Raw genomic sequence first — 21,413 nt, 5'->3', positions numbered from 1 at the left:
AGCTAATTAAATTTGCTCTTCCGGTCGACTTTTAAACAGCAACAGGACTCTTTTTGTGTGTGTGTGTGTGTGTCTGATGGAGGGAGGGGGCGGTGTTTGGTTCTGAGTTACGTTTAAGATCTGGCTTGACCTTGACTGGTTTTGCTGCTCGTTCTCAGGCACAGCTCAGTATTTGTTATTGTCTGATTCCATTTCCTGTCTCCCCGGCTGCACTCCAATCCAAACCTGAAGAATTGGCACCTCTCTCTCTCTCTCTGTCTCTCTCCCCCTCTCTCTCGATGTAAAACTTTTAAAAAAAACGATATTCCCCTGAGCTTCCTGCAATGGAGAGATACGGTTGTGCTTTGTAAAAGGAACTGCGCCACGCGTCCCACCGCTTGTCCTCCGGGCATTGAGCCCCTGTTCCCCTAACCCGCTCCCCCCCCAAACCCTCCCAATACCACCCCACCCCCCTCCCCAACCCCTGCCTATAATCTCTTCTCCCTTCTGATGCACATTAGGCCTAATCTCTCTCCAACTTCCTCATTAGGACTCAGCAGACACACGGTGTCCCAAGAACAAGCGCAGGCTACCGGCCAAGAATGGACTGTGAATGATATTTCTCGAGTTAATTGAGATTTTCCTCCAGACCTCTGGGTTTAACCCTTTCGTTGACAAAGGGTAGCAAGTGCGAGGTGGTCCACTTTGGTAGGAAGAATGGTAGGAAGGACTATTACTTACGGGGCGAAAAACTGCAGCAGGCGACGGTGCAGAGGGACCTCGGGGTCCTTGTGCATGAGTCGCAAAAACCCAGCCTGCAGGTGCAGCAGGTGGTCAGGAAGGCGAATGGGATGCTGGCCTTCATAGCGAGGGGGATTGAATATAAAAGTAGGGAGGTCTTGCTGCAGCTGTATAGGGTATCGGTGAGGCCGCAGCTGGAGTACTGTGTGCAGTTTTGGGCGCCGCACCTGCGCAAAGATATTTTGGCCTTGGAGGGAGTGCAGAGGAGGTTTACTAGGCTGATGCCGGAGTTGAGGGGGTTGAGCTATGAGGAGAGGCTGAATAAACTGGGCTTGTACTCGTTAGAGTTTAGAAGAATGAGGGGAGATCTCATTGAGACGTATAAGATGATGAATGGGATGGATAGGATAGAGGTGGAGAGACTCTTCCCGCTCAAAAAAGACAGTAGGACTAGGGGGCACAGCCTCAAGATAAAAGGGGGGCGGTTTAGAACGGAGTTGAGGAGGAACTTCTTCACTCAAAGGGTGGTGAATCTCTGGAATTCTCTGCCCGTTGAAGTGGTGGAGGCTGCCTCGCTAAATATTTTTAAGACGCGGGTTGATGGGTTTTTGATAAGCGAGGGGATTAAGGGTTATGGGGAGAGGGCGGGAATGTGGAACTGAGCAGCGACAGATCAGCCATGATCTTATTGAATGGCGGGGCAGGCTCGAAGGGCTAGATGGCCTACTCCTGCTCCTATTTCTTATGTTCTTATGTGTTTCCACGCTGACGGGACACACGCACTGTCGCACATTGTGTAGGGTGACCAACTCTTATGAGGGGCTCTTTACCGGGAAGGGGACGGTTGTTGGTAACGGAGGTGAGGGAGTGTGGTTGGAGTTGACCACAAGAGTTGTTGGGGGGCGAGTGGTTGTCTTGGTGATCATTATCTCCCCCTGGTGGTCGATGGCCGCAGTACATACGGTCACAAACAGAGGGAAAGGCAAGTGAAGGGTCCCATCTCCATCTCCATCTCCCACAGGCTGTTCTTCGAGGGAAAAAAGAACCGTAGACATCCCTTAATGGGACCAACAGTTAAATAAAGGCACAGGCTCTTAAAATATTGGACAGTTGGTCACCCTGTCGGCTTTTGACTCAAAAGGAATAATACAATTCGCAAGTAAATCTGTGATGGTCTTTCATGGAATTCCCTACAGTGCAGAAGGAGGCCATTTGCCCATCGACTCTCTATCAACCACAGTCCCACCCAGGCCCTATCCCCGTAACCCCACATGTTTACCTCAACACTAAAGGGCAATTTAGCCTGGCCAATCCACCTAACGAGCACATCATTTGGACTGTGGGAGGAAACTGGAGCACCTGGAGGAAGCTCACGCAGACACGGGGAGAATGTGCAGACTCCGCAGGGACAGTCACCCAAGGCCAGAATTGAACCTGGGCCCCTGGCGCTGTGAGGCAGCAGGGCGAACCACTGTGCCACCGTGCTGCCCGTGTTAAATTTTGTTTAAATTCATTTTACCACATTGCTGGAGTTACATGTAGGCCAGACCAGGTAAGGAGGGCAGATTTCCTTCCTTAAAGGGTTTTATGACAATGGTTTCATAAGAACCTCGGAGCGGGAAATCCAGCCCCTCAAGCCTGGTCATCATTTGACTTTCCAATCCCAGGCTTTTATTGATTTCAAATTTCACCATCTGCTGTGACAGGAGTTGAACCCGGAGATTGTGCCGTGGGTCTCTGAATTACTAATCCAGTGACAGAGCCATTGTGCCCTCACCTCCCCTTGTAGGACATTCTAAAGGCCAAAAGACACAAAGTAGCTCTGGCAGACTCTCTCACTTGCATTTACATAGAAGATAGGAGCAGGAGAAGGCTATTTGGCCCTTCGAGCCTGCTCCCCCATTCATTATGATCATGGCTGATTGTCAATACTCTAGGTGTGGCCTCACCAAGGCCCTGTATAATTGCAAAAACACATCCCTGCCCCTGTACTCGAAACCAATGAAAGCCAACGTGCCTTTACCGCCTTCTGTGCCTGCATGCTTACTTTCAGTGACTGGTGCACAAGGACACCCAGGTCCCGCTGCACACTCCCCTCTCCCAATTTGCACCCAGTGCTGTGTAAAGTGCCGAAACCTGCACGCTCAGTATTTGAAGTTTACGCAGTATTAAGTGAGCTAGCTGACTCTGGCAGAGAAGAGCACAGGAGATGGATGTGTATCTTAACCACCCAACTCGTGCCTGCTCCGTATACAGAGACTGTCCCGTGAGCAGCTTTGTATAAGCGACCCTTAATGTTTAATATACAATCCAGTTCCATGATTTAAGGGGGTCTCGATAGGTGAGGCTGGGAGAAGGGAAGTGCCTTTAACATCTGGCTGGTGTGTTTAGAAAATCAAGTCAAATGTTTGTGTATTTGAACCTCACACGGTGGATGCTAAATTGCTGGAAAGCTCCAGAATACTTTGCCGTTTGCAAACCAAGCAGGGCAGTCACAGCTTGGCAAACGGAGGAAGTGCACATTAAGATATAAAGCAGTGATAGCGGCGTTACTGAGATTGAAAGTCGGACAGATCCGGTGTTCCCATGCAAAGTAGAATTGGCCCCAACAAACAGAGAGCAGGATGGGAACTGTCCTTGCTCCTCGTCGCTACATAGTGACCTCTGCTGGAGCGTCAAGTAAGATAGTCATTCTTCCCCCCCTCTGCCTCGGTTCAGGAGGGCGGCAGACTCCAATCTACAAAGATAAAGGCGAAATACTTCAGATGCTGGAATCTGAAACAAGTAGAACATGCTGGGGAAACTCAGCAGGTCTGACAGCATAGAATCTTAGAGACCCTACAGTGCAGAAGAAGGCCATTTGGCCCATCAAGCCCACACCAAGAACAATCCTGGCCCTATTCTCGAAATCCCACATATTTGGTCAGGAAGGCGAATGGGATGCTGGCCTTCATAGCGAGGGGGATTGAATATAAAAGTAGGGAGGTCTTGCTGCAGCTGTATAGGGCATTGGTGAGGCCACAGCTGGAGTACTGTGTGCAGTTTTGGGCGCCGCACCTGCGCAAGGATATTTTGGCCCTGGAGGGAGTGCAGAGGAGGTTTACTAGGCTGATACCGGAGTTGAGGGGATTGAGCTATGAGGAGAGGCTGAATAAACTAGGCTTGTACTCGTTAGAGTTTAGAAGAATGAGGGGAGATCTCATTGAGACGTATAAGATGATGAATGGGATGGATAGGATAGAGGTGGAGAGACTCTTCCCGCTCAAAAAAGACAGTAGGACTAGGGGGCACAGCCTCAAGATAAAGGGGGGGCGGTTTAGAACGGAGTTGAGGAGGAACTTCTTCACTCAAAGGGTGGTGAATCTCTGGAATTCTCTGCCCGTTGAAGTGGTGGAGGCTGCCTCGCTAAATATTTTTAAGAAGCGGGTTGATGGGTTCTTGATAAGAGAGGGGATTAAGGGTTATGGGGAGAGGGCGGGAAAGTGGAACTGAGCCACGACAGATCAGCCATGATCTTATTGAATGGCGGGGCAGGCTCGAAGGGCTGGATGGCCTACTCCTGCTCCTATTTCTTATGTTCTTATGTAAATCCCTCTGACATGCACATCCTGGGACACCAGGGGCAACTTTGCATGGCCGACCAACCTAACCTGCACACCTTTGGAGGAAACCGGAGCGCCCGGAGGAAATCCACGCAGGCACGGGGAGAATGCGCAGACTCCACACAGACAGTGACCAAAGCCGGGAATCGAACTCAGGTCCCTAGAGCTGTGAGGCAGCAGTGCTAACCACTGTGCCATCATGCCGCCCAGCTGTGGGGAGAGAATAGAGCCAACATTTCGTACCTGGATTACCCTTCATCAGAACTCAGTTTCAGTTTATTTATTAATGTCACAAGTAAGCTTACGTTAACACTGCGAGCCACTGTGAAAATCTCTAGTTGCCACGCTCCGGTGCCTGTTCGGATACACTGAGGGAGAATTTAGCATGGCCAATGCATCAAATCAGCGTGTCTTTTGGACTGTGAGAGGAAACCGGAGCACCCGGAGGAAACCCATGCAGACACGGGGTGAATGTGCAAACTCCACACAGACAGTGACCCGAGCCAGGAATTGAACCCAGGTCCCCAGCACTGTGAGTCAGCAGTGCTAACCACTGTGCCACTCTTCAGCTCTGACAAAGGATCATCCAGACTTGAAATGTTGGCTCTGTTCTCTCTCCACAGATACTGTCAGATCTGCTGAGTTTCTCCAGCGTTTTCTGCTTTTGTGCCAAGATACAAAGTTCGGGCGTGCCCGTAGGCGGGGGCAAGGTGTAGGAGTGAAGTCAGCACCCATGAAAACTTGCCCCAGCAAAGAGTTGAGGCTTTCAGGTAGCAGGGCAGAAAATTGACCAAAAAAGGAGAGAGTATACTAACCCAGTGCCCTTTTACTGAAAGTCAATTTTCATGTGATGTGTTCAAATTTCACAGTCTGTTTAAAGAGATTAACCAAGCTGCAAGTGTGCTGCAGCACTGCGCACTGTTGAGAGATTTATATCCATATTAAGAGATACATTCGGCTGCCATTATTTAACTGTACTGAACCTGATGATGTGCTGATATCATAAACACTCCATTTTTGAGTTATCATTTCATCTTTTGAACACCTCCCATTTGAGTTGAGATAAAAGTTTGTCAATCCCATTACCCATTGCCGTTCTGTTTGTATCGAACTTCTTTCTGCTGTTTTAATGGAGGCACCGGTTCACTGAAGTGATGGGATGGTAGCGTTGCTAGAACATGGTTACAGTGCCGAAGGAGGCCATTTGGCCCATCGAGCCCTCGCCAACAACAGTCCCACCCAAGCCCTACTCCACGTGTTTACCCTACTGATCCCCCTGACTCTAAGGCCAATCAGCCCTAACCTGTACATCTTTGGAGTGTGGGAGGAAACCGGAGCACCCGGAGGAAACCCACGCAGACACGGGGAGAACGTGCAAACTCCACACAGACTGGTAATGAACCCGGGTCCTTGGCACCGTGAGACTGTGCAGTCCTTGTTAAGCTTAGCTTAAATTCGTTTTACCAAATTGCTGTGGCTCTAGGGATATATGTAGGCCAGACCAGGAAAGGGCAACAGATTTCCTTCCCTAAAGGACGTTAGTAAACTAAATGACAATTGACAATGGAGTCATAAGGACTCGGAGCAGGAAATTCAGCTCCTCAAGCCTGACCATCATTAGACTTTTTAATTCTAGATTTGTATTGATTTCAAATTTCACCTAAGGACAGATTTGAATCCGGGTCCCTGGTGCCGCGAGGGGCCAGTGCTAACCACTGTGCCACCGCGAGGGGACAGTGCTAACCACCGCGAGGGAGCAGTGCTAACCACTGTGCCACCGCGAGGGGGCAGTGCTAACCACTGTGCCACCGCGAGGGGGCAGTGCTAACCACTGTGCCACCCCATCATGTTCTATGACTCGGTGTGATGATTAAGTTACCATTGTAAGAAAAAGGGTTTTGGTTACATTTGTTAAGAAAGACTTTGATTTAAGTAGCACCTTTCACAACTTTGAAATGTCCCAAAGTGATTTACAGTCGATTAAGTACCTTTCTCTGAGATGTTGTCACTGCTGTAATGTGGGAAAAGTGGCAGCCAAACGGACACTACAAGGTCTCGCAAACAGCAATGGGACCAGGTAATCTGATTAAATATTGTTGGATGAAGGATAAACATCCACCAAGACAACTGGGAGAACTTTCTTCAAAATTGTGCCAAGCGACCTTCTGCATCCACCTGACAAGTGCCTCGCTTTAAACTCGCTTCTGAAAAACCCTCACCGCTGACAATGCAACAGCCCCTCGACGCTGCGTAGAGTGTGTCAGGCTTACTTTTGTGTACCTGTCCCTGGAGCGGGACTTGTATGAATCGATCACTGCTGTGTCCAACTGAATCCGAATGTCCACAGGGCGGCACGGTGGTCAGCACTGCTGCCTCACGGCGCCAGGGTCCCGGGTTCAATTCCCGGCTTGGGTCACTGTCTGTGTGGAATCTGAATGTTCTGCATGGGTTTCCTCCGGGTGCTCCGGTTTCCTCCTACACTCCAAAGATGTGTAGGTTAGGTTAATTGGCCATGCTAAATTACACTCAATATCAGGGGGACTAGCTAAGATAAATACGCGAGGCTACAGGGTAGGGTCTGGGTGGGATTGTGGTCAGTGCAGACTCAATGGACTGAATAGCCTCCTTCTGCACTGTAGGATTTTATGATTCTATAACTTCTCAGTTTTGGAAGCATTTCAACAGGGGGAAGCTAAATGCTTGTGAAACCACAATCAGGCAGGGGACAAGGCTAGCCCGAAGTGTGGTGGATGCTGGAACAGTGAGTAAATTCAAGGAGGAGTTAGACAGATTTTTAATTGGTAACGGGTTGAAAGGTTATGGGGAAAAGGCAGGAAAATGGGGATGAGGAGCGTATCAGCCTTGGTCAAATGGTGGAGAAAACTTGATGGGCCGAATGGCCTAATTCGGCTCCTATATCTTATGAATTTATGACCAGGCTAGCCCTGTGAGCTCGGGGTGTGCTGATGCCCGTGATCGTGCTTTGCCCAAGCCAGGATGGAGTCAAGGATCAGGGTAGCCAATAGGGTAAAATTTTTCCAAAGCAATCTCGGCCTTTTGGCTATGATGAAATGTTAGATCCAGCCCGGGAGGAGGTACAGTGCCTCATCCTGTCGGCTTGGGCCTGGTTTCATCGAGCCCAAGATGGGATGAAGTATCTTGTCAGTTTGGATCTGGTTTGTCCCTCGTGTGGGGACCACGATTGGATTCGATTTGAATTGGCTTTTTTGGTTAAGAATAGAGTACCAAAGGACACCAATCAAAACAAAATACACGCAAGTCTTTTCCAAAAAAGAGTCAATGTCTTCATGAAGACTGCTGACCGAAAGGAAGCAAATCTATCCCAGTGCTTTTTTACCTCAGTTTTCACAGGAGTCCTGTGATGTAGTCACATTTTACTGTCTGCTGAAAGAGATTAAGAATGCTGCAGGACTGCACGCTATCAAGAGATTTAAATCCAAATTGGGTGCCTTAACTTAATTCTGCAGAACTTGATGATGTGTTGACACTCCATTTGTTTTCGTTGATGTTGAGTTACTGATTAATGTTTTGATCACTCCTCATTTGAGTTGAGGTCAGAGTTTGCCGATGATCCCAGTATTGGCCACGTTGAGGACTACTGATGTGGGAAAGCAGATCCCTACCATGGAGAAGGAGGCCACTTGGCCCATTGAGCCTGCGCTAACGACAACCCCCACCCAGGCCCATAACCCCACGCACTTACCCTGCTAACCACCCCCCCCCACAACAGCAATCAACCTAACCCACACTGTGGGAGGAAAGCAGAGCACCCGGAGGAAACCCACACGGACACGGGGAGAATGTGCAAACTCCACACAGATAGTGACCCGAGGCTGGAATTGAACTCGGTCCCTGTGAGGCAGCAGTGCGCTAATGCGACGCTGGTTGATTACTGAACTCCTGCACGGACTATAAGTGGAACAGCAGCAGATGTCTGGCTAGTCTGTCTGGAATGTAGGCAGGCAGCAAAATGCTCTGAGCCAAAAATGAGGATGAAAGTTGATGCTGAATGAAATTGTGTTGTCTTCCATAGATAATAAAACTGTGCACCTCCTTGGGAACAGTAACCTCCCAAACATAGAGAAGAGATTTGATCGGAAATCAAGTTGATGTTGAATGGGAGAACACAAATTTAACATAAATCGAAAGTGAAGAATAAATTCCTGTCTCATTCAAATCCTATTTATTATTTTTCAATATTTCTTGTGCCCTGTGACAAGTTTGGTTATTTCTGTTGAAATATAAATTTTGAAGGAGTTTTTCAAAAGTGAAAATCTTCGCAAGGCAAAATAGCATTTTTGGTTCAGTTTATTCCCAAACGTCAGAACTAAAAAGTGCCACCAAGTCTTTGGCCTGGATGAAGACTCGTACTGAATAAGACCGATCTTTAAGATAGACATGAGGCTGAAAGTAAGGTCGGAATTCTCCGACCTCACCATTGACCGGGATTTTCCGGTCCCGCTGCAGTGAATGGAGGTTTGGCTGAGTGCCGAACTCTCCTTTCCCACTGGCAGTGATGGCGGGGCTAGGGAATTCCGGCCCAGAATCAATTCCAAAGGCTAAACAGCATTCATGCCAAGTTATTCGTACCCGCTATTCTGTGCCTCTCGTAATGCCTGGTTTCAGGGCGGAGGGAGGGCGTGCGGCGGAGGGAGGGCGTGCGACGGAGGGAGGGCGTGCGGTGGAGGGAGGGCGTGCGGCGGAGGGAGGGCGCGCTGCGGAGGGAGGGCGTGCGGTGGAGGGAGGGCGTGCGGCGGAGGGAGGGCGCGCTGCGGAGGGAGCACAGGATCTGAAGCCCAGGAAGCAAATTCCACAGCAAGAGCTAAAATCAAGGAGCAAATGAACAAGGTTAGAAGAGGAGAAAAAAATTCATCTAATAGTGAGGAGGAGCAAGCTCTTTAAAGTTCTTCACTCGTTTGTGGGACATGTCGCTAGCCGACCAGCATTTATTGCCCGTCCCTAGTTGCCATTGTTCAGCGGGCAGTCTGAGAGTTAACCAGATTGCTGTGGTTCTGGAGTCACGTTTAGACAAACCAAGTAAGGACGGCAGATTCCCTCCCGTTAAGGGGCATTAATGAACCAAATGGGGTTTTTATGACAATCGACAATGGTTTCACGGTCATCAGCAGATTCTTAATTCCAGATATTTTTTATTGAATTCAAATTCCACCATCTGCCGTGGTGGGATTCGAACCCGGGTCCTCAGAACGTTAGCTGAATTTCAGCTAGTAGTTAGTAGGCTAGCGATAATACCACCAGGCCATCGCCTTCCCAATTATGCGATGAAGATCTTGCTCCCAGGTAAATTGTCCATGTCCTAATCCATTTGAAAACTCCCCTCACGCGAACACATATTCGACCTCAGAGCTGGTATCTACGGGGTTAATTGGACCTCAGAGGATACGATGCTTAAAGCTGTTGTGCCTTGTAAACATTAAGGGAACAGAACAGGATGAGGTTCAATGTGAAATGTATATTATTTAAAAGTACTCCCTGATGTATGCTGGTCTTGTCAAGATTGCCTGCTGGCTATTGCTGGGACGTCTGTGTTTATGTGCAGAGCTTGGTGTGTGTCAAATGTCCAAGAGCCAGATCAGCTTAATTTAAACAAATGGGAACTAACATCCTCTATATTTTCGAATGGAATTTATAACCAGGTCCTGTTGTGTTTCTTCCTGTGTGTGTAATCAATGGTCAAATGAATGTGTGTACTTCCCTCGTTTTTATGTTACTGACTCACTCCAGTGTAGCCCTGAGGGAGTGCTGCACTGTCAGTGCTGGCATCTTTTGGATGTGTTGGTCGGTCTAGACCCTGCCTGCCCCTGTCAAATGGACATAAAGGATGTAAAGGGGAGCCATGGAATTCTCCCGGTTTCCTTGGTATCATTTCTCCCAACCAGAAAACAGACAATCAGTTACTTCTTCCATTGCTGTGCATAACTTGACTTATCATGTTTCCCACATTCTGATGTATTAGTCACTGCTGCAAAGTGTTTAACTGGTGTAAAGTCCTTTGGGAAAACAGTGCTGAAGGCACAATATAAATACAAGTCTCTCTCTGCCACGCTCCCTCCCTCCACTGCGCACCGTCCCTCTGCCACGCACCCTCCCTCCACCACGCAACCCTCTGTTATGTGCCATCTCTCTCTCTGTCACGTGCTCTCACTCTGTCTGGCGCTCTCACCCTCTCTGGCGCGTGCACCCTCACTTTCTCTGGCACGCGCCCCCTCTCTGGCACGCGCCCCCTCTCTCTGGCGTGCGCCCCCTCTCTCTGGCGCACGCCCCCTCTCTCTGGCGCGCGCCTCATCTCTCTGGTGCGTGCCCCGTCTCTCTGGGGCGCGCACCCTGTCTCTCTGGCGCGTGCCCCGTCTCTCTGGCGTGCGCCCCCTCTCTCTGGCGCGCGCCTCATCTCTCTGGCGTGCGCCTCATCTCTCTGGCGCGCACCCCGTCTCTCTGGCACGCGCCCTGTCTCTCTGGCGCGCGCCCCCTCTCTCTGGCGCGCGCCCCCTCTCTCTATCATTGAACCTGTTGCCTCTGTCTATATGCCTATATGTCTGATTATAAGATCTTCAGATAAATTGAAGGGAAAGGTTTTTTGTGCTCACAGGCTGGGGGCAGCTGTATTTTTAGCAGTGATTGGGCACTGAGATATTGAATGTGTTTGTTTGCAGTGGGCCCGGGATGAATTTGCAGGACTGTTCAAACAGCCGGCAGAAAACGTCAACAAGTATTTGGAGTGAGTATTTGATTTTTCACTGATTTGTTCCCAAGTTGATTTGGGTCTGTTCCTGTGAGAGAAGTTGGCAAAAACCAAAGGGATAACAGCTCACGTAAACCCTCGCAGGATTAAACTCAGTGTGCTTCGTGCTCCCGCACTGAGTCAGAATCCCGGGAATAAAGAGTGTTTTCAGTGCCTGTTGTAAAACATTATTGTTCCACGTGGAGCTTTTCCGTCCCTCCGCAGTGGCTGAGCTAAAACACAAAGCTGAAGCGTTCTCACTTGGCAGACCTGATTCTTGGAGGTCAGCAGCTGGAGGTGGAGCAGGAGAAGAGAGGGTGGCACAGTGGTTAGCACTGCTGCCTCACAGCGCCAGGGACCCGGGTTCAATTCCCAGCTTGGGTCACTATCTGTGCGGAGTCTGCTCATTCTCCCCGTGTCTGCTTGGGTTTCCTCCGGGTGCTCTGGTTTCCTACCACAGTCCGAAAGACGTGCTGGTTAGATGCATTGGCCATGCTAAATTCTTCTTCAATGTTTGATTTGATTTATTATTGTCACGTGTGTTAACATAGAGTGAAAAGTATTGTTTCTTGCATGCTGTACAGACAGAGCATACCGTTCATAGAAAAGGAAACGAGAGAGTGCAGAGTGTAGTGTTGCAGTCATAGCGAGGAAACAGTGTTATATTCATAGCAGAAAGCATTCTTTCTGGTTTGTACCGCAGCTTGGTATGGGCTCCTGGTCTGCCCAAGACCGCAAGGAACTACATAAAGTCGTGAATGTAGCCAATCCATCAGGCAAACCAGCCACCCATCCATTGACTCTGTCTACACTTTCCGCTGCCTCAGCAAAGCAGCCAGCTTAATTAAGGACTCCACGCACCCCGGACATTCTCTCTTCCACCTTCTTCCATCAGGAAAAAGATTCAAAAGTCTAAGGTCATGCACCAATCGACTCAAGAATAGCTTCTTCCCTGCTGCCATCAGACTTTTGATTGGACCTACCTTGCACTGAGTTGATCTTTCTCTACACCCTAGCTATGACTGTATCACGACATTCTGCACTCTCTTGTTTTCTCCTCTATGAACAGTATGCTTTGCCTATACAGCGCAAGAAACAATACTTTTCACTGTATACTAATACATGTGACAATAATAAGTCAAATCAAAATTTAAAAAGGGTGTAGAGAAAGATCAATTTATTGCAGTGTAGGTCTATTCAAAAGTCTGATGGCAGCTGGGAAGGCCTCTTTTGTCTCTTTTTCGCAATGGATGAAGGTGGAAGAGAGTAAGTTCTGTGGGGTTCTTAATTATGCTGGCTGTTTTTCTGAGGCAGCGGGAAGTGCAGACAGAGTCAATGGATGGGAGGCTGGTTTGTGTGATGGACTGGGCTTCGTTCATGACCTTTTGTAGTTTCTTGTGGTCTTGGACAGAGCAGGAACCAGACCAAGCTGTGATACAACCAGAAAAGATGCTTTCTGTACCCGAAGTGGTGCCGGAGTGTGGCAGCTAGGGGATTTTCACAGTTAACTTCATTGCAGTATTAATGTAAGCATACTTACTTCGAAACGTAGATGTGGAGTTGCCGGTGTTGGACTGGGATAGTGCTATTTATAGAACATAGAACACTACAGCACAAACAGGCCCTTCAGCCCACAAGTTGCGCTGATCATATCCATACCTGCCAGGCCGTAGAACTATCTATGATTCCCAATCCCATTAAATGCCATGTACTCAGAAGCCTCTTAAAAGACCCCAGCAAGTTCACCTCCACCACCCCCGACGGCAGCCGACTCCATTCACTCACCACCCTCTGAGTGAAAAACATACCTCTGACACCTCCTCTGTACTTGCTCCCCAGCACCTTAAACCTGTGTCCTCTCGTAGCAACCATTTCAGCCCTGGGAAATAGCCTCCGAGAATCCACCCTATCTATTCCTCTCAACATTTTATAAACCTCTATCAGGTCACCTCTCAACCTTCGTCTCTCCAGGGAGAAGAGACCTAGCTCCCTCGACCTATCTTCATAAGGCATGCCTCCCAATCCAGGCAACATCCTTGTAAATCTCCTCTGCACCCTCTCAATAGCTTCCACATCCTTTCTGTAGTGAGGCGACCAGAACTGCGCACGGTACTCCAAGTGGGGTCTGACTAGGGTCCTATAAAGTTGCAGCATTACCTCCCGACTCCTAAACTCAATCCCTCGATTAATGAAGGCTAGCGCTAAATCTGTTGGACTCTAACCTGGTGTTGTGAGACTACTTACTGTAGAAACATAGGAACATCAGAGCAGGCAATTTGGCCCTTCGAGTCTGCTCCGTCATTCATTACGATCATGGCTGATCATCCAACTCAGTAGCCTAATCCTGCTTTTTTTCCATAATGTTTGATCCCATTTGCCCCAAGTGCTGTATCCAGCTGCCTCTTGAATACATTCAATGTTTTGGCTTGTGGCACTAATAAGTAAAACTTAAAGAACTGAGAGGAAATTGGGAAGAGGGGTAGTTGGGGAGGGAGGGTGAGGAGCTGAGTGGAAGGTGGGCAGATGGAGGAGGGAAAGGAAGAGTGGGCCAAGGAGGTAGCCTCCCCATCTGAAACCATCTGGGTCTCTAGGCAGGAAGCGGCTGAAGTAAATACAAGTCAAAGTTGTTTGGCTTTCTTCTGCTGTAATAAAGTTCTCCTCACTGGGATTGGTGCACATTTATGGCATATCCTTGAGTCTACCCAGAACCCGGCCTGCAGTTTATTTTCCCTCTGAATTTAAACGGAGAAATTGTCTTAAAAAGGTAATAGTTTCAACCTAACAGTTGGATTGAATGGATTGTTTATCTCGTCTTGTGACAGTAAATTAAGTAGGCGGAACTTCAATAAACACTGTAACTGTCAAACAGCCGTTAATTCTGTACTTTTGATTTAGGGGCATTTTCCTTCTCCCCATCTCAGCTCCTTTGCTTATGTTTTTGCTTCGGTTATCTGATCTTGTTGATGTAACCTTTCCACAACTGAGGCACCCAGTTGGATTCAGACGTTCTTTTTTTTTAAAAGTCCTGCAATCTCGCCCGTCTATGCCACTGAGTTGGGCTTCTCCTCATACAATCCGCTCATAGAATACACGCCCAGGTCCTGAATGCAGCCCATAAACCAATGTCGGGAAGAAAAGGAAGAATTGCGTTAGCGTCCTTCGCAAAGGCTTTTTAGCCAATGAAATATTTTTGGAAGTGTGGTCACTGGTAATGGAGGGAACCAATTTACACACAGGTTGGTCCTGCATGGGATGGGTGGAGTGGGGGGAGGAGAGGGTGTTGTTGGGGATGTGGGGCCGGGGTACATGGATAGGTACCAGTAGAGGAAGGCACACCTACTCCCCAACACAATCCAGTGCGTCAGGACCCAGACTGGAGATTTTTGCTCTTGCACTCGATCGGGAAGCTATCCCTGCCCCTAAGGTTGTCCCGGCGTTTCCAGAAGTTAAATACCAATCCTTCCTGCAATCAATCAGGTTTAAGGTGCTGGGGAGCAGGTACAGAAGAGATGTCAGGGGTAAGTTTTTCACTCAGAGGGTGGTGAGTGAGTGGAATCGGTGGTGGTGGTGGAGGCGAACTCGCTGGGGTCTTCTAAGAGGCTTCTGGATGAGTACATGGGATTTAATGGGATTGAGGGTTTATCGGTAGGCCTATTAGGTAGGGATATGATCGGCGCAACTTGTGGGCCGAAGGGCCTGTTTGTGCTGTAGTTTTTCTATGTTCAATCCTCGGAGAAAAACCATCAGGAATCCTCCAGATGCATATTGATCAGAGCTGGATTACACTATCTGCTTCCCATTCATTTTCCAACGTTTATCATAGATTCATAGAACCTTTACAGTGCAGAAGAGGCCATTCGGCCCATCAGGTCTGCACTGACTCTCTGACAGAATATCTTACCCAGGCCCCACTCCCATAACCCCATGCATTTCCCATGGCTGATCCATCTAACCCATTTATCTTGAGACACAAAGGGACAATTTAGCATGGTCAGTCCACCTAACCTGCACATTTTTGGACTGTGGGAGGAAACTGGAGCACCCGGAGGAAACCCACGCAGACACAGGGAGAACGTACAGTCTCCATACAGACAGTGACCCGAGCCGGGAATCGAACCCAGTCCCTAGCGCTGTGAGGCAGCAGCGTTAACCACTGTGCCACCCATGTACCTGGAGACTCTCTACCCTGGCTAATATTTGAAATGTCTCATCTTTACTTATCCATTTTGTGTGCTGGGATTCAGGCCTTGGCTGTAAGGTCAGTGCCGACTCCCTTTACGATGGAATTTCCAGGGGAAGGGTCACTTTGAGCTGGCCAACGTGTCCCACTGAGCATCTCACACGCAAGAATTGGTCATTGCTCACAGATAATTCGATGATTTGGTGATGACCACCCTATCCCCTCACTAACTGGCACAAAGACCACCAGAGGTCGACTTTCTGGAGAAATGAGAGGTTCGAATGAAGGTGATTCCAGCTGAATAAATGGAAATATCACAAACTAACACCTTAAATCCTTTGACACTTTAAACCATTTATAAAGTCGCACGAATGAACAAAACTGCTGCTTAAGGAGGTTTGTAGAGATAAACCAGAGAACTACAGACCAGTGAGTCTCACCTCAGTGGGTGGGAAACCATTGGAGAAACGTCTGAAGGAGAGCATCTATCTCCACTTGGAGAGGCAAAGCTTGATCAGGGATAGTCAGCGTAGCTTCATCTGACGGAGGTTGTGCCTAACAAATTTGAGTGAATTTTTTGAGGCGATAACCAGGTGAGTAGATGCGGGTAGAGCAGTCGATGTAGTTTATATGGATTTCAGCAAAGCCTTTGACAAGGTTCCACATGGGAGACTTGTAAAGAAGGCAAATGCACATGGGATGTAGAGTAATATGATAAAGTGGATTCAAAGTTGGCTCAGTTGTAGGACATAGAGGGTGATGATAGAGGCTGCTTTAGTGATTGAAAAACACAGTAAGAAGTCTCACAACACCAGGTTAAAGTCCAACAGGTTTATTTGTAGCAAACACCACTAGCTTTCGAAACTGGCTGTTCCTTCATCAGGTAGGTGGGTGAGAACTCCCACCCACCTGACAAAGGAACAGCCAGTTCCAAAAGATAGTGGCGTTTGCTACAAATAAACCTGTTGGTCTTTAACCTGGTGTTGTGAGACTTCTTACTGCGTTTACCCCAGTCCAATGCCGGCATCTCCACATTAGTGATTGGAAACCAGTGGTGTACCGCAGGGAGGTGTTGGGCCCACTATTATTCGTCATTTATATAAATGACATTGATGACTATGTGGAGGGTAGGATTAGTAAGTTTGCGGATGACACAAAGATTGGCCGTGTGGTTTACAGTGAGGCGGAGATTGAAGGTATAGACAGAATGGTCAGATGGGCAGGTAAGTGGCAGATGGAGGTTAACCCTGAAAAGTGATACACTTTGGAAGGAATAATTTGGCAAGAAAGTACTCGGGTAGGACACAAGGAAGCTCTGTGGAGCTTGGCGTGTTTGTCCACAGATTTCTGAAGGTGGAAGGGCATGTTAGTAGGGTGGTGAAAAAGGCACATGGGATAATTGCCTTTACCAATCGAGGCATGGATTACAAAAGCAGGGAAGTCACGTTGGAGTTGTATAGAACTTTGGTGAGGCCACAGTTAGAACATTGTGTGGAGTTCTGGTCGCCACATTATCAGAAGGATGTGATTGCATTGGAGGGGACGCAGAGGAGATTCACCAGGATGCTGCCCGGGATGGAAAGTTTAAGTCCTGAAGAGAGGTTGGATAGACTCGTGTTGTTTTCATTGGAGCAAATAAGACTGAGGGATAACCTGATTGAAGTGTTTAAGATTACGAGGGACATGGACAGAGTGGATAAGGAGCAGCCATTCCCCTCAGGTGAAGGGACAGTCATGGGGGGGGACATAGGTTCAAGGAGAGGGGCAGGAAGTTTAGGGGGGATGCGAGGAAAAACTTTTTTACCCAGAGGGTGGTGGCAGCCGGAATGCGCTGCCTTGGAGGGTGGTGGAGGCAGGATGCCCCACATCCTTTAAAAACCATCTGGATGAGCACTTGGCACACCATAACATTCAGGGCTATGGGCCAAGTGCTGGCAGATGGGATTAGGTGGGAGTTCAGGTGTTTCTGATGTGCCAGTACAGACGCGATGGGCTGAAGGGCCTCTTCTGCTCTGTATGATTCTATGCCACAGCAGGCTGGCACTGGGTTACGGCATTCCTAATAGCCAACCAGCAACCTATCTGCATACAAGTGGCCCCTTTGTTTCAAAGCGTCACCCAGCCTGACTGGAAACAGGCAGCAAGAAGCAGCTTGCAAGAGGTAGAATCGTGAGAGAATTGATTTTAGAAATTGAAAGGTAAACAATCGATCTGCTCGATTGGTTTTGGCCAAATTCACTCAGATTTTCACTCATCATAGAATCCTTCCAGTGCAGAAAGAGTTCAGCCCATCGATTCTGCACCAACTCTCCAACAGAGCGCCTTACCCAGGCGCTATCCCCGTAACCCCATGCATTTACCCCGCTAATCCCCCCAACCTACGCATCTTAGAATAGAATAGAATCCTACAGTGCAGAAAGAGGCCCTTCAGCCCATCGAGTCTGCACCAAACACAATCCCACCCAGATCCTATTCCCATATCCCTACATTAGTCCCCTACGCTAATCCCTCTAACCTACGATCCCTGGACACTAAGGGGCAATTTCTTAGCATGGCCAATCAACCTAACGCGCACATCTTTGGACACTAAGGGGCAATTTAGCATGGCAGATCCACCCAAACCTGCACATCTTTGGTGTCTGGGAGGAAACCAGAGCGCCCGGTGGAAACCCACGCAGAAACGGGGAGAATGTGCAAACTCTACACCGACAGTGACCCGAGGCCGGAATTGAACCCAGGTCCCTGGCGCACTGAGGCAGCAGTGCCACCGCGTTGCCTTCTTGCCACGGAGGTGTTGCTGGGTATCGATCGGAGTGACAGGAAGCAAGACGGTTGATTTGGAGATGGACGGCCGCTGCTGACCCATTACCCGGCTCCACTCTCCAGTCTTGTGTGAGCCGCACATCTGGAACTCATTCTGAGTGTTCTCTCGCTGCCGTTCTCCACAGCCAGATAGAGAGAGACAGCTTCTCAAATGTGTTTTTGTTGTACAAAGTTGTGAGATGAGTTCATGCAGTCCAGCCTGCCAGATCTTGCTCCTGTGGGCTCGGGCCCGCGGGTCAGACACTGTGATGATGGGAGTTTAAGAAGTAGTGTTTCTAATCAGGGCAGAACACTCCGGCTATGCTCAGAGACCATTCCTGTAATTCTGGGCATCCGGAGAGATGATCAAAGAACAAGGCTATACTCCGATCAAGACCATGTATTTAAAGGCCTGGAATTTGGTTCTGTGAGGTAGTAAGAGGTCTATTGCTGCCTCAGGATTAACCCTTCCTTGGCTGTTTACATTGGGGCGTTTTTTTAATTCATTCAAAGCACTTGCGCTTCATTGGGAAAGGTCAGCCTTTATTACCCATTTGATTTTGATTTGATTTATTATTGTCGCGTGCATTAGTATAGAGTGAAAAGGTGGCACAGTGGTTAGCACTGCTGCCTCACAGCACCAAGGACCCGGGTTTGATTCCCGGCTTGGGTCACTGCCTGTCTGGAGTTTGCACATTCTCCCCATGTCTGTGTGGGTTCAGGCCTTATTCCTGTAACCCTGCGCATTTACACTAGCTAGTCCGCCTGACAGTAAGGGTCAATTTAGCGTGGCCAATCTGCCTAACCAGCACATCTTTGGACTGTGGGAGGAAACTGGAGCACCCGGAAGGAATCCATGCAGACACAGGGAAAGCGTGCAGACTCCACACAGACAGTCACCCGAGGCTGGAATTGAACTCGGGTCCCTGGTGCTGTGAGGCAGCAGTGCCAACCACTGTGCCACCCCAATGAATTTGAAAAAAGCCTCTGTACGGCATCAAGAGAATAAAATCAGTCTCGTGCAATGTGCTAGGTTGATATTTCAATTCCTTTATTGATCCCTTATATCTTTATAAGATTGCGTCTGAAGATGGTCACACTTGGTCAGAGGGACATTCCACTTCCATATATGTTGGACAGGTTCTGCAAAATGTTACACACTTCCCATACCATAGCAAGCAACTCTCTCCAAAGGCGCCCATTGACAAAGAGACCCAACAGCACCAACTCAAAACTTGTACAAACTGACAGTGAGTGCTCGACAACAAAGGACTTCCATGAGTTATGAAAAGGCCAAGTACGCACAGCATTTATAGTTAGCGCACGTAGGTAATGCAGTGAGACATGGGCCAGAACTCTACTACCTCGTCCTGCCAGTGAACCGGCACAAGTGAGCGTCCAACAACAGAAATCTCCATTGATCTCAAGTGGGAATTTCCAGTCTCGCCCGAGTGAGGCTGTAAAATCCCATCCATAGATTGTGTATCAGCGATACATAAGAGAAAGTTCCTGGGGAGGAAAAAGAAAGCATTGCAAAGACTCTGAATTGTGGCAGCATCGATATTGATGACTGAGGGGAGCTTGCCACCAGCACAATAGCACCAACTTTGAGTCGAAATATCTTTGTGATGAGGGAGACCGACAGTACAGAGGAAAGAAATGGAAGCAAATCCTGCATTCCAGACCTCACCACCTCATGAGACACCCTGCTTTGTATGTCCAAAGACCTGTGGATTGAGAATCGCCCTGTTCAGCCAAGAACCTCATGACCCTGAGTAGACATCACCCCCAAATCAAGGGACAACCAATGATGGTGAATTTCTGAGCCCCCACCTCCTCTTAAAGACCAAAAAGCCCATTTTCAATGCACCTAAACATCCCAGGGAATGATTTGATCTGTAGTTTTTTTGATGTTGTCTTTTTCTATCTCTCTTCTGCTTGCTTTCTATCCATCACCCACATTTGAAGATGAAAATAGCATGTAAAAATTGCAAGCTGCAAAGATTTTTACCCAACTCCAGGATGGCATGGTGGCACAGTGGTTAGCATCGCTGCCTCACAGCGCCAGGGACCCGGATTCAATTCCCAGCTTGGGTCATTGTCTTTGTGGTGTTTGCACGTTCTCCCCGTGTCTGCGTGGGTTTCCTCCAGGTGCTCCGATTTCCTCCCACAGTCCCAAGATGTGTGGGTCAGATTGATGCTAAATAGTGTCAGGGGGACTAGCAGGGTCAATAAGTGGAGATACGGCTGGGCGGGATTGTGGTCAGCGCAGACTCGATGGGTTGAATGGCCTCCTTCTGCACTGTAGGGATTCTATAAATCTTTTTGTTTTGCTATTCTGTTCTGATTGGAATATTTTCATTTAATGTTATCGTTCTTTACCACAATCATAAGCAGCCAAAACCTGCATTTTCGTTCAATTCTTGATGACTTGTACAGAGACATTTGTTGCCTGGCTCTGGGGGGGTGGTTTCAGGTGTGGGAAGAGGTTGGATAAACTTGGATCGTTGTCACAGGAAAGATGGAGGCTGAGGGGGAGTGGGGGCGACCTGGTAGAGGTCTACAAAATTATGAGGGGCACAGACAGGGCAAACTCCAGACAGGCAGTCACCCGAGGCCAGAATTGAACTCGGATCCCTGGCACTGTAAGGCAGCAGGGCTACCAACTCTGCCACCTTGCTGCCTCATGGGTACTTTGAACATGTATAATTATGGGGACAGCTGGGACACTGGGGAGGCAGCTATGAGACTGAACAAGCCTATAAACTCTCCCAGTAAAGAAAAGCCGTGTCTTGGTTTTGATTACACCAGCCAGCTTGGACTCAATTAACAAGTTACTTACACTTCCAAATTACAGACATTGGACTGAATTTTACCGGCACGCTCGCCCCAATTCCCGGGGGCGGGCGAGGCTTAGAGAACGGCATCCTCCGTTGGCCTCAGGCGGGATCGTACGAACCTCGAGTGGAGGTGCCAGTAAAATTTAGCCTGGCCAATCCACCTAAATGAGAAGTCTCACAACACCAGGTTAAAGTCCAACCAATTTATTTGACAGTAAACCCAAATCAGTCTATTTGACTGTAAATTTGATAGTAACCTGGTGTTGTGAAACTTCTTGCTGTGTTTACCCCAGTCCAACGCCAGCATCTCCACATCAATCCACCTAAACCACACATCGTTGGGGGGGGAAACCAGAGGAAACCCCCACGGTCACTGGGAGAATGTGCAAACTCCACACAGACAATGATCCGTGGCTGGAATCGAACCAGGGTCCCTGACGCTGAGAGGCTAATCACTGTGCCACCACGCCGCCCGTAATCTGGGATTATTTGGAGTATTTAGCTGTCGA

At 48.6% G+C, this 21,413-nt stretch overlaps 1 protein-coding gene across 1 annotated transcript in view; it reads left to right on the top strand.

The window, feature by feature from the left end:
* Positions 1–21,413, top strand: part of LOC145341333 (ubiquitin-like modifier-activating enzyme 1) — a 261,826-nt gene that overhangs the window by 69,175 nt on the left and 171,238 nt on the right. The window contains exon 16 of the mRNA XM_080186247.1: positions 11,015–11,079. Within this exon, the coding sequence (XP_080042373.1) occupies positions 11,015–11,079 (65 nt within the window). The remainder of the gene's footprint in view (positions 1–11,014; positions 11,080–21,413) is intronic.

This window comes from Carcharhinus amblyrhynchos, chromosome 3 (genome assembly GCF_965287045.1).
Source record: "Carcharhinus amblyrhynchos chromosome 3, sCarAmb.v2.hapA, whole genome shotgun sequence".
NCBI lineage: Eukaryota > Metazoa > Chordata > Chondrichthyes > Carcharhiniformes > Carcharhinidae > Carcharhinus > Carcharhinus amblyrhynchos.
The sequence above is the reverse complement of the archived record's forward strand: the minus strand, read 5'-3'. Positions and strand labels throughout refer to the sequence as shown.